Genomic DNA, 16,062 nt, shown 5'->3' on the forward strand with positions numbered 1-16,062 from the left:
TAGGTCCAATAAAATTTATATATAAATCTCACAAAAGGATAAAACAAAGCGGAAATCTCAATCTTGGACGAACTAATATATATATATATATATATAAATACTTTCACAATGGGAATAAAACATTAAAGAAGCATTATATACAGCTTTTGTTTATTCATTATTAGCTCTAACTCTATATATAAATATGTTAAAATAGCGTATAGATAAGCATTATACGTGACACTATCTTATAGAAACTTTCATGGGTCAATGACACTTCCAAGACCAGTGGCGGCAAGCTTGTTAGCAAGAGCCAGTGCATTACTTGTAATATAACTAGCTTTCGAAACCCGATTCAGAAGAAACTTGATCAGCTTTCCTTTTTGACCCGCGAACCCATCCAAACAAGTGTCCTCATCAGTAAGTGCAGCGCTCAGCCAAGTGTTCAGGTCCGCCATTTGAGTGCTGAATGTTCCCCTGCTTAGACTCCTCAACACTCTCAGAGATTTGTGAAGTTCGTCAATGACATTCTCAAAACACTCTATGCAGTCAGACAGGGCAGCACTGTTTCTTCCCCTGAAACTGCTCCTCTGGCTTTTCAACCTCACAAGATATCTAGCAACGCTCTTGGCTTCGCTTAGTGTGACTGAGACCCCTGCTCTTGCCCAAAGGGTAGGACTTGTCTTGGCCGTGTTCGAAAACGGTGCTAGCGAGTGGATGCAAAGGTCCGGATACCTGGTCACCCTGCAAGCATCTCGAACATATTTGTTTTTCCCATTTGCACTTGCACATTGGCCTAAGCTCGCTAACCATGCTACAAGAAAGAAAGTCATGACTAGGAATTTGATGTCATTTGCCATTGTAATTGAGTCTAGCTGAGAAAATCTTGGATGATCAATAGTGGGTTATATTTTTTTTTTAAAAATGTGTCAAAGAAAAATGTAGAAGATGAGAGGATTGAGAAATATATTTTTCTAGAGATGAAGAGTAGTTTGTGATGTTAAAAGAAGGAAATAGAGAGTGTGCTTTTATAAACGGTGCTTTTGGGTGATGAGTTGGAAAGGAGTGAAAGCTTTTCTTGTGCCTTTTCGCCAGGTATGCTAAATGGGCAAGAGAATGGTGAGTGCAATTAATAAGGGAAACAGAGTAGTGAAAGAAAATAGGTTGGAGTATAGTGAAAACCACGTGAAAAGGTAGAGCAGTTTTCGATGAAAGTGAAAAAGGTAGAGTAGTTGGAAAATATATATTGGGATATTCGTAGTATGATTGAAATTTGACATGATTGGGTGATTAGGCAATTGAAATTTGACATGATTGGGTGATTAGGCAATTTCGCAAAAAAAATTTGAAGGTAATTTTTATTACTTGTTCTCAAGCAAGGAAGCTATTTTTACCAGGAATTTCTAAATATATGTTGCTCTTATCTGCGTTAATCACATGCATGTGTCAGGGGGAAAAAAAAAAAAGAAGAAGAAAAGAAAAGAAAACCAAAAAAAATGAAAGAAAGAAAGAGTGTGGAAATTGAAATCGAGTTTGGTTTAGAGCTTAAGATGCATGTGAAGGCGTCGGTGGCTAAACATGATAGACTTGTACCTAACGAAGCAGGCCTTAAAGGCATAACACAACCCAAATCGAATGCAAACTCAAGGGACACATATTTGGGCCTAAGCCCAAGTTTTAGATTAGGACTTTTTTTTTTTTTTTTTTCCTTTTCTAAAATAGCCCTACTTGATTTTGATATTTCTCTACCGTGAAGAATCCTAAAAAAAAATAAAATAAAGGAATTTCTATATCTACAAAATTTAAAAAATAAAATGGGTAAATTATTTTTAATATTAAAATTTCCTTTTTACATAATTTATTGTATCGAAATTAAAAAATAAAAAATTAAAAAAAAAAAAAATGTAAAAGCAGTGATCTTGTTCACCGGGCTTTTCTAACCTAAAGCACAAACACTCGCTGTTGTACAATTCGGCGACCTCTCTCAGAGAGTCTCTCTTTGTCTTTGTCTTTCTCGCCTGTCTGTGTTTTGGCAACGGCAACTACCGGGGACTCGGTCTCTGTCTCTCGCTGCTGCGGCGATTCACTGCACCTCCGGTTTGTTCTCTATTTCATAAAATCTCTGCAGGTTTTGTAAACCTAAACCAAACCTTAGTTTACTCATGGAAATTTCAATTCTTAATTTTGCTACTGATGGAGAAAAATACAGCTCCCTAATTTATAATATCTCTTTTGGTCAGCGCAATGCCTAGCTCTCTCTGTTCCTTCGTCAATTTTTATATTTGCTAATAGTAAAATCTGTATTTCTTTTTTTCTTTTTTAATCTAAGGTTTTTATTAAAGACCTGAGCTGAGCTCCGGATTTTATATTCGAAGTCTGAGGTTCAATAATCTCCGAAGCTATGGCTCGTTTCAGAAATGTAAGTATATTTCCCCCCCTCTCAAAATACTTGTCTGGTTTTATTTTATTTTAGTAGCAACCAAATAGAGTTGTAGCTTTACATCGGTTATTGGAGGCTTCACTAAATGGTATGTTAATTTTATTTGATTTCCAAAAACGTTTAAAGAAGAAGAACAAGCCGTTTGTGAAGCCGATTGTGATGAAGAAGCAACCTAATGTGGACCATATCACGGGAGATAAGATCCCAAAGAGTTTTGTTTTCTCGAGGGGCAAGTTACCTGGTTCGCTCAGGCAACTTCAATCGGATTTGAGAAAGCTGATGCTTCCCTATACTGCTCTCAAGCTTCGGGTACGAAATTTTTTTGGCTTCTGTCTCTATTTGTCATGTTATATGTTGCATATGACCAAGTATGATTGATGTGAAATTTGGAATATTGAGAACTTGATGAATGACTCAAGTTCTGGTGGAATATCTTAAATATTAGCTGCTTTGTTTTTGTTGATGAGGTTGTTAATGTAGATAAAACTAAGAGATAGATAATCTAGTTATAATGGTGGATTTCCTATAATGATCATTGAAAAAATCTTCAAATTAATATTTGGACATTTCAAATACTGGGTTTAGATTGCTTCTAATCTTGCTAACCATATTGTATTGCATTGTGGTTATAGCAAAGCAGCCTCTTAGACTGTTCTACATTGACATATATGGCCAGTGTTTGTTTTACTGAAGTTGACTGATTTTTTCATTGTTTTTGCAGGAGAAGAAACGCAACAATCTCAAGGACTTTCTAAATGTTGCTGGGCCTATGGGTGTTACACATTTCCTCATGTTGTCAAAAACTCAATCTGCAGCATATCTGAGGGTTGCAAGAACACCGCAAGGCCCAACTCTTACATTTAAAATTCATGAGTACTCGTTGGCGGTCGATGTTGCTAATTCTCAGTTGCGACCAAGATGTCCTCAAGATCTTTTCAAAAATCCGCCCTTGGTAACTTTATCCCATCTCAAGCACACTTGCAAATATATACATTTCATATAGTTTGTTAAAACAAAAAGAAACTTTATTTTACGACAGGCACTAGTTCTTTTTCCCCTTTCCCATTCTGTTGCAAACATGTTTGTCTATCTTGTTACTTTTCTGTGGCCTTTCTCAAGAATGTTTTAACGTTCTTTTGGAGCCACCAAGCATAATATCTGGAAATGAATTTTCAACCGATTGTGGGTTCTATGGTTTCATGGCCGAAGCACTTCACTGGATAACTAAATTGAGAGGCCCATCATTTTCAGTTGGGCATTTAAATTTTATAAATTATATGGATGCCCCTGTACTGTTAATGTTTGAATAGTCCTTATCTGTGATGGCCTCCGACATGTTTGTTGATTAATATGAGAACTGAAGCCCTACTTCTAAAAATGCATTTACCAGGCCTTAAATATTGCTTATTTTATTAATTCCCAATTATTCTTAATTTGTATTTTCTGCAGATTGTTCTTTCTGGTTTTGGGAATGGAGATCAACATCTGAAACTCACAACTGTAATGTTTCAGAACATCTTTCCAGCCATTGATATCAACACCGTGAGTTCTGAAAGGTTTTAAGCTCAGTACCATTATGACTTCTTCTTTCCAGCCAGTAATATGGTCTTTTATGTTTATCTTTTAGGTCAAACTTTCTTCATGCCAGAGAATCTTGTTGCTTAACTACAACAAAGACACCAAGCGTATCGATTTTCGGCATTATTCCATAAGATTACAGCCTGTTGGGGTCTCCCGGAGACTTAGAAAATTTGTGCAGAACCATCAAGTCCCTGATCTTAGAAATCTTCAAGACGTGAGTGACTTCGTAACAAAGTAAGTATTTATTTGCATGTACAAACGATTGCTACATGTCTTTGAATAGTTTCTAAAGGTTTAGTTGATGGTAAATTTTTGTCTTTAACTCCTTCATGAATATGAAGGAATAGAAGAAAGCTGGAGAATGGAAAAGAGATTAAAAAAATAAAAAATAAAAACAAAAAATAAAAAAAGAAGAAGAAGAAAGGAACATATTTGTGTCCATTTCATTTATTGACTGAACAGATTTTATCTGATTCTTTTTTCTTGTGATATCAAGGGCCGGTTACGGATCAGAAAGTGAAGGAGATGATGAAGCAGCAACAGTAACTCTGACCAGTGATCTTGGTAGAGTTAATCGAGCTTCCACAAGAAGCGCTGTCAAGCTTCAAGAGATTGGACCTAGAATGACTCTTCAACTTATCAAGATTGAGGAAGGATTGTGTTCTGGTGGAGTCATCTTTAGTGAATATGGTATGTAAACTTGAATTACTCAATTTTATTTCTTCTCATTTATTGGTTAATTCTCATGAGTTCTTTGCTCTTTTGACGTTATTATCTTCCCATCATTCGAATTTCTAGCCTTCCTGCATGGATTTTAACGTTATTGTCTTCCCATTATTCCTATTTCTAGCCTTCCTTTATTGAGTTATGTTTTCAGTGTTTCTTATTTTATGTTTCATCTTCATTCTTCCATTGTTCTGTTTCAGGAAATGCCGATGGCAAAAAGAAGCAAAACGATCAGGAAGAAGATATTGAAGAAGATGGAGATGGAGATGAAGATACCGAAGAAGATGGAGATGAAGATTCTGAAGATGGGGGAGATGTTGAAAAAGACTAGAAACCTTTGAATATCAAAATCCTGGGTAGCTCACAACCGAATGTCGAGAGGATTTAACCAGCTTTTATTGGTTACTTGACTTTTTATTTATTTATTTATTTTTTTATGAGTTGGGTGGGGAAGAGTCGTCAGAAAGAAATCATATGTAAAATCGTAGACAAAAAAGCTTCCATGAAATTTTGTTTTGAGATTAACCAGAGATTTTTTTAGATTGATGAAGATATAATTAAAATTAGATTACATGAAAACTTGGAACTTGCAAGTCTTGCATTTGCTTCACAATTAGAATTGTTATCTATAGTAAAAGCAGTGTTTGGTCCTTTTAGTCAGGGACTAAATGCAGAACACGTTTACAGAATTTTCTAAACAAAATTCTTTATTTATTTATTTATTTATAAAAAAAAAAAAAAAAAAACATAAAACTTTGTTTTTGAATTACACGACCAAACAGGTCCTTGTCCAAATAATTTGTCCTATATAACATTCGTAAAGCAGACTGCTAGCTTCTGAAAATTCCAACAGGCAATCGATAATGTTTCCCAACTACATTGTAACAGTCTAGGCAAGCAAATGGAGTACAAAACAGAAAACGAAAAAAAGACTTATTAAATATAGAGAAGCGTAAATTTTGTTTACTCGGAACAGAAAATTGAAGGTTCCATTAGCGGCAATCCAATAAAAATAGCCAGAGAATGATGTCCGAAACATCATTTTCATACAGACTTGCGAAGAATTTCTTCAGAGGGAATCTCAAGTGTTGCTCCTGCATGTTCTTTACTGGGCTTCACTTCTGCGGCAACCAATTTGGTTATTCTTATGTAAAAAGCTTATTATGAGCAGTAATGGAATAGAAAATTCAGTCGTGAATCAAAAATAACACTTCTCTCAGCTGCAAATAAGCACTATACATTCTAAAATATTTAAACCGCAAACCAAAAGAAACAAAGTAGCTTTCAATAAACTCAGCAAAAAATGGCGCATTTCCTATTACTTTTTGGCTGCTTCGCAACTTTGTACTGATCGAAAACCCTTTTTTTTTTCTTTTATTTTTTTCGCAGGTTCAAATGGCATAAAAACTTGGAAAATCAGCCACACGCACAATTTGACAAACACATATGATGCATTGAACAGAAACCTCTTCAAGTTGGAATGGCCGTTTATTAAAAAAATAGATAAAATAAATAAATAAATAAATAAATGGAATGGCGGTTGGAAGCAAATTTAAAGAGGGAAAGTAGGAATACCATAACCGCCGCGAGAGTTGAGCTTGGCCTGGACTACCATGTTAGTGATGAAGTGAGAGGCCTCACGTGCCTCTTCCAGGTGTCTCTGGATCTCCTCCTCTGAGGTCACGTTCCGATTCTCCTCAAATTTCTTACGGATCTCGGCCGCCGACGCCCTTAGCATCAGTGAATCGCCGGCGAACGATTTCCGACTCGCTCTTAGTAGCGCTCTATACGCGCTCACTGCCTCTCCTCGCACCATCTCAATCACTCTCTCTTTCTCTCTGCGGCGATAGACCGTCCTTCTGAGAAGCAAAAACTAATGGAACACAAACCGAACGATGTCGTTTTTGCTCTTTTGACGTTTATTCGTTTATTTTCCATTTAAACTAATAGAGAAAATGGCATTTATATGGAGGCCTAAAACTCCCCTTTTCTTATTGCTTCAAAATCTTTTTATAAAACTTTCACCTTATTTATTTATTCCTTAATTCTCTATATGTTTCCTCAGTGTCATTCGGCCGAGGCCTAATCATTTTCTTATGCAGTTGACAATTAGCATACTTCCCATCAAAGAATCAAGAGGGAGGTGAGTCCTGCCTCTACTTTTTTTTTTCTTTTTTCTTTTTTTTTTTAAACGGTTGCTAAACACCTCTTTTATATTATTTAATTTTAGGCAATGACAATATTTTGTTAGTATTTTTTGTTATTTTCTTTCCATGTTCTTACAATATTTTGTTAGTATTTTTTGTTATTTTCTTTCCATTTTCTTTTCTTCATCTCTTTTGAAGTTCTCTCCCCTACAAACTAAAAAATAGTTCAACTTTTTACTCCTCAAGAATTTAAGCACTCTTTCTTAATTACAAGAATGATGTAATGCTTCAAACATTGCATTATACATTTTTCATATATATATATATATATATATATAACTATATATATATATCGACATCTCATCATAAAATGAAAAAAATCAACATTCTTTGAAGAGTGTAAAAGTCACAGAGGGCCGTCTTGAGCAGATATCTTGTGAATCGAAGCACAACTAAGCCAGACAGCCCCAACCTTACAACGGGATTATAGATGGAGAATTATGAACACTTGAACAGAATCTTTCACCTAAATGAGTCGATCATTCTACAATCATGCTTTTTCCGGCGGCATCTAAGATGAGATTTTTGATCCGTGAATGTGTTCTCACCTACAATCTCCATCACAGAATCAGTATCTGGCGAAAGACAAAGAGATACCATGAGCTATATTAATTGCATCAACAACCAATTACCATACTCTCATGGATGCTTATTTAGCAAATTATAAAATAAAATAAAAAAAAAGATTTGTCTTTTTTCTTTCCTCTACTTATCTCTTCATTGGCACCATTTGCAATTAGCCAACAAACAAAAAATAAAACAATGAACATGAAAGCAGAACCTAATGATTATATGGAGAGAAGAACCAACACTAACCAAGATAAGTCCAAATTCAATCTTAATTACATTCTCTAGCCTGCTTTCTTTCCCCTTTTTGTGTTGTATTATAGTTCTCTCTATAACATTTATGTAACAAGGAGAGCATTCAGACAACAATAAATCGTTGGTATCTAACCAATAACCTAAAGGTAAAAATGTGAAATTGAGCAAAAGGAAAGGACATAACATAGAAAATATCAAACCGACGATATCCAATCTAAAACTAAGTCATACTAGCATGGTTGAACCAAATCTAGAAGCAAATACACTGCAATTTGCCGAATAAAATCCAAAAAGAACTTAAGAGCTTCCCATAAACCAACTGTTACTGGTGGATTTACCTACCCAACTCTACAGGAATAAGAAGATCAACTAGTTTCGCATCCTCGCTGAAGTCTACTATACAATAAATAACAAAGAGCCAAAAGCAAAGTTAACAATTTGAGGACAAAAGTGTTACCTCCCGGTTGGTCGCCCCAAAACAACAATCTGGCATCGTCTTCTTCCTCATCGAGCTCATCACCATACCCAAACTCCGCATCCCCACGGTAACCCGGTTCGCTTCCGTACCCGGACTCGTTCACCTGAGCATCAAAACCCCCCACTGCACCAAACCCAGGACCCACGCTCTCCTTCTCCCCACTCCCTCCATCCCTATCCCTTCTCGAATTCCGAGCTTCGTTCACATCCGACGACCAGTTCGCATCCCCATTTCCAAACAACTCTCCGCTCGAGTCCGTACCCACCGCCACGGGGAAATCCGAGCAGGTTCCATAAGCTGCAGAAGCTCCGACCGAGCAACAACGCCGCGTGCCGCTCCGATCGCTGCTCCGACCAGACACGGACCTCGACCCGCGTCGCCGTCTCTTCCTGGCGAGAAGGCGAAAGCTTCCCCTATTGTGGTGACCGGCTGAGTTCGACCTGTCATCGTCGATCAAACTCAGCCTGGAGAAGTCGATGGCGTCGATCGAAAACGACGTAGCACGGTCGGACAGGCAAGGGCGCTTGGCATAAAGGCCATTGGAGGAGTAATAATGTCTGTGGTTGGTAGGATCGGAGGAATCTAGGGTTTTAGACGTCGTGGTCTGTTGCAGCTGGAAGGGTCTCCAACCGTGGAGCTGATATGCGCAAGAATCTATGGAATGCCGTGAATCCAAGGTTTTGGGTGACATTTTGGGGGGGCTTCAATCTCTTTCTCCAGAATACATTAAAAAAAATAAAAAAAAAATAAAAAAAATAAAAAAAATAAAAATAGGGTTTTAGGAGTTTGAATCTCCGTTTCTTGATGAGTGAATTTCAGAAAAATGTCTACTTATTTTTTCTCTGTCGAATAATGAGAATGCGAAGATTAAAAAACGCTAGCTGTAGAAGGAAATAGAGACCGTTGAAGTCATAGTTGGACTGAACTGAGGGATTTGGAAGACTCGCGAGTCGCGACTTCGCATTTATGGTGTTGTTGTGGGTTTGTCACTGTGGAGCAATGCGGAAAATATCAAATGTAGAATCCCACTCCCTAAAATACGTAAGTTTCCTAGTTTTTGCCTCTCACATCCACCACGTGTATAGCTTTAATGCTCCAGGTGGTCCTTCTGAATTACTTATGGACTTTTTTTTTTTTTTAAGTAGTTTTCCTTACAAGGCAGACCTCATGATATCGGACACGTACATGGGTTTGTAGTCCATTTTATGGTTTCAAGCCTGTTTTACAAAAGTACGATTGGTGAATGTCAGTTCTACATTCTACATGGCATGGTCCAAATGTTTATATGTTTATATATACATAAATTTATTATTGTATAGACTATTTTTATTTATAAATATATATATATATATATATATATATATATGTGCATATATGTAGTCGCAACCAATGACAACCATAATTTTTCATAAGGGTTAAATACGCTTTCAAACTCTTAAACAACGTTATTTTATTTTATTTCATTCTTAAGTAATATTTATTGTCTAATCTTGTCAAATTTATTTGAAAAAAAATTGATGAATTGCACTAAACTGACAAAAATAAAACAATAGATTAGGGAATAATACGACACCTTTTAAAATTTAGATAGTAAAGTGAAAAAACTAAAATAATAGTTCAAGGGTAAAGTGTATTTAAAATGAAGATTTTTCTTTTTTTGTATGTTCATGTTGAAAAAAAATTTACAGTTAAATTTTATGCATTAGATCAAATTTCAGTAATAACCCAAAAAAAAAAAAAAAAAATCGAATTCTACTACTTGGAATACAAATTTAAAAAAGATATGTGGCATTCCATAATCCATCACTTGTAATGCATCAAAACCTTTAAAAAGAAAAAAACAAAAGGCCTGCTTCTAAGCTCCAAACCCAGCAATTTTATTATTGCTGCTGCTGTTTAAGTTGCCTTTTTGTTATCGTTGTAAAATACAAGGTTTATCAGATTCTGCAGACAGCCATATCAGCAGTCAAATTATCTACACCTATTCCCTGCATATTGCCCATGTGTTTGCGAAGAACAGCTGCATAATCACCAAATTGAATCTCAGAAGGCCTGTGCAGGTTAAAAACATATGAAAAGGGCCGTGAGACCACCATTGGCTTCTTGTTGGGGACTTTGTCCGGCAACTGACCAAAGCTTCTTTCATCAAATGGAAATGACTTTTTAAGGAAGAAGAAGCTATCTCTGCCCAATTTTTCCACCTGAAAGACAGCTCTAACACATTATTGGCCTAATCTCAGCAACCACAACAGTATAGGCCTCATCCTACGTATTCCTATTACTTATGAACATGCAGTGCTTTCCACCTTTAACAATTGATCTTATTAGCATGTTTTTACCGTAAACAACAAAGGTCCACTTTGACTGAAAGTGAATTCAGAAAAAAGCACGAATGTATGCATGGGAGTCGTGGCATGATGCAAATTGATGGCAAAATATGTTTTTCCTCTATCAATATGACTATAAATTTGGCAGAAAAGGAGACTAAAATTGTTTTCAACATCAAAGTATTACCTCCAGCTGTGAAAATCTGAGATTGTTCATAGTGAGGATGACTTGCACTACATTCAAGGCATCTGCCAGTATCCGGATGGCCATGTACTCGAAGAAACTTTGCAGGAGAATCCTCTGCCTATCCAAATTCTCACCATAACTCTCAAAATTGGGAAACCACAGCACACACTTAATACATCTCCATGGAATTCGGTTCGCCCCTAATTTGGAAATAATGGCCTGGTATGGGTTATAGAGACCCCACAAAATAGTTACATCCTCCAATGATGAGTCAAATATGGATGTCTCTGACAGACATGTGGTGCAAATAATTTTGGCTGGATCAAAGTGGCGAGCAAAATTTGAGGTGAAATGTAAGTCAATGTCATCCAACAGTAGAATACGTTCATATGAAGATGTGGGAAACAATTGTAGAAGGGATGCAGTTTTGGCATTGCCCTCTTCTTGGAGGCATAAAGTTGGGTTAAAAGATGATGCTGATCGATGTGCACCCCCATCATGAGAAAAGACACATGATTGCCCATTTCGGCAACCCTGTCAATAATAAAAATTAAAATATAACTATTAAAAAAAAAAAAAAAATGAACACTTCAGCAACACTGAATTAACAGAAACCCTGCAAGCATGTTACCTGGAGAGAAAGGAAATATTTGCATGTAGGTCTCTTAGATTGTAGTGAATGAGAAAACACGCATTCACTGCCCCTGTTACAGGATCCATTGAGAAAGTATACACATAAAGGTGCCTCATGATTGACAAGAGAATCATAACCTATATGCTGATTGCCAGCTACAACCTCCGTACACTCAGCTTTTATCTGCTCAACATGATAAAGTAGAGGAACAATCAGTTCTTATATTTGGATAATGCACATGACGAAGGCAAAAGAGAGTACCTCTTTAACAATGGATGCAAAGTTTTTGGCCACAGCATTGTTCTGAAAGTTATTGGCAGTAACAAATGGTATTGCAAGGCATTTCTTTGCTTCATGAGACAGATCAAGTTGAGCATCATCCTCAGTAAGTGCATCTGTATCTCCATTTTGTTGACAGTTGAGAATGCAGGTATGTTCAAATTCATAAGGATCATAGTAGGATGGAAGTCCATCAGATGTACCCAAAAATGTTGGCCGAAACCGGTGTATAGAGTTTAGTATATCTTCATCTGGAAAGCAAGATCATAAAACTTAAAAAAAAGCTTGGAAATTGTAAGTTCAGAAACAGGTAATGATGATATGCCATCATAAAATTCCATGGACCAATTACACAAGGCAATACAAGAGTTAATATGCTGATAAAATATGAATGAGTACATACATATTTCAGAGACACGATTTAAAGATGACTGCACAAGCTTATGGAAAGAGCACCATTCTTCTTCAATCTTAGGAAGCAGTGACTTGGTAGCCTTCATCTCATCAAACATTAGAAGTTGCTTCAAACGTTCAACACGGTGCTTGTCCTTTAGAGTAGAAAGAAAATGTTTAGATTACATACAATAGACCACTCCTTGCAATAGTTTCGCTTTATCTAATTGCAGTTATAATAATAAAAAAATAACCCTTCATTAGCACTTTCTAACACACTGTTGGTACTTCTAGCAAAAGCATGGCAAGTGCTTTTGCACTGTTTAAATAACACTACTTTCTTTGCAGCAAAACAGAAGAACAAAAAATGCATCCAGAACTGTAAAAAGAACTCCAAATGACTGCAAATAAAATTGATCCACGAGGCTTTAAAAAATTCCAAAACTACTATATTACCTTGAAAACACGTTGCCAAAATTGAAATGCACATAAGTTTGCCATGTATGATATCTCCTTTCGACCATTTAGGCCAGTGTCGTTATTGTCCCCACTAAAATAGTGGCCCGTATATTCTGACCACTAAAATTATAAATTGGAGTAAATCAGAGAAATAAAAAATAAAAAAGTAAAAAGTGTAAGCAACCAAACGCTTATAAAATCTACATATTATTTGCTTAATAAGTAATACCAATTGGTCATCACCAAAAGGACGAAGAATGGGTAGAGGCTGTGTATCCATAAGTACACCAATAAGAATGCCTTCATGCATCATCCCAATGTTTCCAAACTTGAGTATTAGCACTGATGCATCAAAAGACAATGGGAAGCTTGCAAGCAATCGTCCATAAAATGTGGGCTCATATCGACCCCTTGATGTTCTTTCCAATGCCTGCATCCTGACTAGCAAATCCAATGCATCTTGAACAATTTCAGGATCTGGAGGATCTAGAGCCCTCTGAAACAAGACTGAAGAAAATTTCCAAAATTTAGAATTGCAGATCAACAGCATAGTCAGTGTACATTTATTACTAAACACTACATATCTCCAAGCACCATGCAGAAATTATAACATGGTAGACAATCTTATAAATTTAAATATCAGTTATCATACCCTTGGGATCATTAATTGCCTTAGATTCAGCACAGCAACTTTGAAGCACTTGCTGCCTCAAAGATAACTTAAGTACTGAGGGACACTCATAATCCTCAAGACTGCTGTAAAATGATCTAGTAACCAACCGATAAATTTGGCCATCACAAGTTCGCCCGGTTCTCCCTCTACGTTGCTCAGCCTACAGTATAATTTCAGAATAAAACTCACTAAAAATTAAATAAATTCAACCAGTAGATTTCTTACTTACCTGAGACTTGGAAACCCAAACAAGCTCGGCGGATTCCTTTTTCCGATTGTTGTCCCAAAAAACTTGTAAAGATCTGCATGTATCAATGACGAAGGCCACTTTGGGTATGGTCACAGAGGATTCTGCGATATTTGTTGCCAGTATAACCTGCGCAAATTATTATCTTCAAAACGAGGAACCATAATCATGATAAAATGTGAACGCTATACATCTCATATGACACATAAAGCCCATTTACATCCTTCCACCTGGACAAAAGACTCAATTATAAAGCAGCAGAATACAGGATACCTTACGATGTGATTTACAAATCCTCATAGCCATAAGAGCTTCTTCAGTGTCAACACTGCTATGTAAAATGTGAACTTTAAAATACGAACTGAGTGGCTGCAACAGGTGCCATTGCTGCTCCAGGGAATAATATGTTGGAAGAAAAACTAAAATGCTCTTTTCAATGTCTGTTTCATTTTCATGAATATGCAACACCAGATCATAAATAAGTTCGTGCACTTCAGGCTTGATATTTGGAGCAGAAAAGTATTTCAACGACAGCGACTGGGAACTTAGTCCAAGAATTTCAGTTATCTGCTCGTGAAAGAAAATATAATCACAAAAAACTCCATAATAAGAGTAATAAGTATACAATTGATGACCAAGAAAAGCAAACCGAGAACTAAACATGCTATGCATCGTAACCAAAAACAGGAGAAATTTTTTAGTAAAGCCATTAGACAATGCCTGTTCAAGATAAAAAACTTTTCGCTCAAAAATGGTTCTCATATTAGTGCTAGGAATTGCAAGAACTTCCACTCGTTCACCCCTGCCAAGATCCTTGAAGTAATCCCTGTATCTTGCAATATCAGCAGTTGCTGACATCAGCACCACCCTGTATATTTCAAATATTATTAGCCTACTATGATACCCAATATACATTGAAAATAATGACCATAATATGTATATTACAAAGTGATATAAAAAAAGAAAGAAAAAAAAAAAGAAGAAGAAGTTCGTGACCAGATATGTAAAAAAATGTAAACGAAACACAACCTCAAGTCATTGTTCTTCATCAAAAACTGCTTCACACAGACAAGAACAAGATCAGACTCGATCGATCTTTCATGCACTTCATCAAGAATAATAACCTTGTAGTTAAGTGCATTCAATCCCTTGTCTCGCATTTCCTCCAATAGAACTCCAGCAGTTTTGAAAACAATATTCGATCTGTAAAATGGTAATAGAGGCAAGAATCAAGAAACTAGTAAACAAGTAGCCCCTAAACTCAAGTAACATAAGTCTCTTGGACAGATACAGTTATAATGTATACGTACATATCTACATTCTAATACTAATAGCTATAATTAGCACTGATCAACGACTACAGGTACCTCGCCGATGAGTTTTTCGAATGACCTATGTGATATCCAACTTCTTCTCCAAGTTCACAATTACGAGCTTTTGCAACAGTTTTAGCAACAGCAACCACGGCAAATCTCCTAGGTTGCGTGCATAAAATAGGTTTCAAATTCTCTTCCAGAAGAAACTGCGGAACTTGTGAGCTCTTGCCTTGATTTAGAGAAAGTAAATTAAAAAAAAAAAAAAAAAAAAACCCAACTTTAATATGGAAAATATAATTTAAAGTACCAAGAAATACCGACTTCTACATAAGAGGTAGCAAAATCCAACATATATAGTTGCAGTATAAAATTGTCCAATATAATGATTACAGTATATTATTAGAGATAGTGGGAAAGGAAGGCCCTAATATTATAGAAAATTATGACTTCGTTATTTTGGTTTTTCAAAAATCGTGAAAAATCAACGGTAATGGTAATAACTGAGAGTTTGAGTATGCGAGAACGCGAATTATACTTAAGCCACATTGATCCTAAAAAATAAGCAGATATAAATACAATCTCGTAAAACGCATAAATTTCGCCAACATTACTTTTCCCCTCGCAGCATATCTTAGAAACGAAGAAATCCCTGCTAGCAAATTTTCCGCCCTTTTTTTTTTCTTTTTTCTCAGAAACCAAACAGCCGACACCTCAACGCTCAAATTCGTGAAAAGAAAATTAAAAGCAAAAAAAGATATACAAAATTGTCAATGCAGAGAGTAAGAAAAAGGCTACCGCAGCCAGCGTCGCCGACAATAAGCGTTACGCGATTTTCGGTGATCTTCTCGACGATTTTGGAACGCATAGGAGTAACGGGCAGATTCGAAGGGGAAAATGGAAATGAGGTTGAGTCGGAAGAGCTAGTCGATGATGACGCCATTTTCAGAAATCTTCAGGTGTTTCTCTCTCTCTCTCTGTGCTTTTGCTTTGCGCTTTATCTGTGCTTAACAAAAAGGCCCGAAAGAGAGGACTAAGACTTGGGTAAAACGTCCTCACACGTAGGAAAGAAAAGGAGTCGCTCACTCGCACAGTCACAGTCTCTCCCGCGTCGGAGCTTTGTCGTTTCAGCAGGCGCTAATCGGAGGAGGTCGGTTTTATGTGAGTTCGAATAGAGAATGAGAAGACGTCCACTGGAAGTCTGGAAGTCAAACCGGTGAAAAAAAAGTATCCGACCTTGTTTTGACTATTTTCCTTCTTGACCAATAGTGTGCTGGTTTCTTGGCGTCAACGAGAAATGGGGGACTACGTTCAAGT

At 36.5% G+C, this 16,062-nt stretch overlaps 5 protein-coding genes and 1 long non-coding RNA gene across 10 annotated transcripts; 2 read left to right on the plus strand and 4 right to left on the minus strand.

The window, feature by feature from the left end:
* Positions 1–984, minus strand: LOC107426319 (pectinesterase inhibitor 6). Its single transcript, XM_016036455.4, has one exon. It carries the CDS (start codon positions 837–839, stop codon positions 240–242), a length of 600 nt encoding a protein of 199 aa, XP_015891941.1. The 5' UTR covers positions 840–984; the 3' UTR covers positions 1–239.
* An 866-nt stretch (positions 985–1,850) lies between these two features.
* Positions 1,851–5,305, plus strand: LOC107426282 (peter Pan-like protein). 4 transcript variants are annotated; one of them, XM_016036409.4, is made up of 8 exons: positions 1,851–2,107; positions 2,309–2,398; positions 2,546–2,728; positions 3,141–3,371; positions 3,869–3,961; positions 4,047–4,234; positions 4,497–4,690; positions 4,927–5,305. In XM_016036409.4, the coding sequence occupies exons 2-8, from the start codon at positions 2,381–2,383 to the stop codon at positions 5,055–5,057; spliced, it is 1,038 nt and encodes a 345-aa protein (XP_015891895.3). In that variant the 5' UTR covers positions 1,851–2,107; positions 2,309–2,380; the 3' UTR covers positions 5,058–5,305. The 4 variants fall into 4 exon arrangements, with proteins under 4 accessions (XP_015891895.3, XP_024933620.3, XP_015891896.3 ...); XM_025077852.3 differs by having other exon boundaries at positions 2,549–2,728; XM_016036410.4 differs by having other exon boundaries at positions 1,851–2,076; positions 2,549–2,728.
* A 164-nt stretch (positions 5,306–5,469) lies between these two features.
* On the minus strand, positions 5,470–6,679 carry LOC107426378 (mitochondrial zinc maintenance protein 1, mitochondrial). Its single transcript, XM_016036543.3, has 2 exons — positions 6,302–6,679; positions 5,470–5,847 (listed from the first exon to the last, which is right to left on the minus strand). Exons 1-2 carry the CDS (start codon positions 6,540–6,542, stop codon positions 5,771–5,773), a joined length of 318 nt encoding a protein of 105 aa, XP_015892029.1. The 5' UTR covers positions 6,543–6,679; the 3' UTR covers positions 5,470–5,770.
* A 50-nt stretch (positions 6,680–6,729) lies between these two features.
* Positions 6,730–7,491, plus strand: LOC125424152 (uncharacterized). Its single transcript, XR_007243019.2, has 2 exons — positions 6,730–6,869; positions 7,303–7,491. It is a non-coding gene; the product is annotated as an uncharacterized LOC125424152 (long non-coding RNA).
* Positions 7,086–9,412, minus strand: LOC107426377 (uncharacterized). 2 transcript variants are annotated; one of them, XM_016036542.4, is made up of 2 exons: positions 8,213–9,412; positions 7,086–7,481 (listed from the first exon to the last, which is right to left on the minus strand). In XM_016036542.4, exons 1-2 carry the CDS (start codon positions 8,922–8,924, stop codon positions 7,396–7,398), a joined length of 798 nt encoding a protein of 265 aa, XP_015892028.1. In that variant the 5' UTR covers positions 8,925–9,412; the 3' UTR covers positions 7,086–7,395. The 2 variants fall into 2 exon arrangements, with proteins under 2 accessions (XP_015892028.1, XP_015892027.1); XM_016036541.4 differs by having other exon boundaries at positions 7,086–7,508; positions 8,213–9,398.
* A 577-nt stretch (positions 9,413–9,989) lies between these two features.
* On the minus strand, positions 9,990–15,944 carry LOC107426370 (DExH-box ATP-dependent RNA helicase DExH8). Its single transcript, XM_016036531.4, has 14 exons — positions 15,544–15,944; positions 14,800–14,977; positions 14,462–14,635; positions 14,153–14,300; positions 13,706–13,999; positions 13,415–13,561; positions 13,165–13,345; positions 12,742–13,019; positions 12,510–12,632; positions 12,064–12,208; positions 11,643–11,911; positions 11,379–11,564; positions 10,748–11,281; positions 9,990–10,434 (listed from the first exon to the last, which is right to left on the minus strand). The coding sequence occupies exons 1-14, from the start codon at positions 15,686–15,688 to the stop codon at positions 10,171–10,173; spliced, it is 3,066 nt and encodes a 1,021-aa protein (XP_015892017.2). The 5' UTR covers positions 15,689–15,944; the 3' UTR covers positions 9,990–10,170.
* Between the last annotated feature and the right edge of the window lie 118 nt (positions 15,945–16,062).

This window comes from Ziziphus jujuba, chromosome 9 (genome assembly GCF_031755915.1).
Source record: "Ziziphus jujuba cultivar Dongzao chromosome 9, ASM3175591v1".
Taxonomy (NCBI): domain Eukaryota; kingdom Viridiplantae; phylum Streptophyta; class Magnoliopsida; order Rosales; family Rhamnaceae; genus Ziziphus; species Ziziphus jujuba.

What these genes read in the sequence shown, in the direction of transcription:
- LOC107426319 (XM_016036455.4), bottom strand. Translation starts at nt 839, where the DNA reads ATGGCAAATGACATCAAATTCCTAGTCATGACTTTCTTTCTTGTAGCA.
- LOC107426282 (XM_016036409.4), top strand. An exon ending in TTTTCAAAAATCCGCCCTTG is followed by an intron (nt 3,372 to 3,868) that starts GTAACTTTATCC and finishes TATTTTCTGCAG; the next exon opens with ATTGTTCTTTCTGGTTTTGG. An exon ending in AGTCATCTTTAGTGAATATG is followed by an intron (nt 4,691 to 4,926) that starts GTATGTAAACTT and finishes GTTCTGTTTCAG; the next exon opens with GAAATGCCGATGGCAAAAAG.
- LOC107426378 (XM_016036543.3), bottom strand. Translation starts at nt 6,542, where the DNA reads ATGGTGCGAGGAGAGGCAGTGAGCGCGTATAGAGCGCTACTAAGAGCG. An exon ending in CAACTCTCGCGGCGGTTATG is followed by an intron (nt 5,848 to 6,301) that starts GTATTCCTACTT and finishes TGGTTGCCGCAG; the next exon opens with AAGTGAAGCCCAGTAAAGAA.
- LOC107426377 (XM_016036541.4), bottom strand. Translation starts at nt 8,924, where the DNA reads ATGTCACCCAAAACCTTGGATTCACGGCATTCCATAGATTCTTGCGCA. An exon ending in TTGGGGCGACCAACCGGGAG is followed by an intron (nt 7,509 to 8,212) that starts GTAACACTTTTG and finishes GTCTTTCGCCAG; the next exon opens with ATACTGATTCTGTGATGGAG.
- LOC107426370 (XM_016036531.4), bottom strand. Translation starts at nt 15,688, where the DNA reads ATGGCGTCATCATCGACTAGCTCTTCCGACTCAACCTCATTTCCATTT. An exon ending in CTTTTGGTGATGACCAATTG is followed by an intron (nt 12,633 to 12,741) that starts GTATTACTTATT and finishes TTATAATTTTAG; the next exon opens with TGGTCAGAATATACGGGCCA. An exon ending in TTGCATCCATTGTTAAAGAG is followed by an intron (nt 11,565 to 11,642) that starts GTACTCTCTTTT and finishes CATGTTGAGCAG; the next exon opens with ATAAAAGCTGAGTGTACGGA.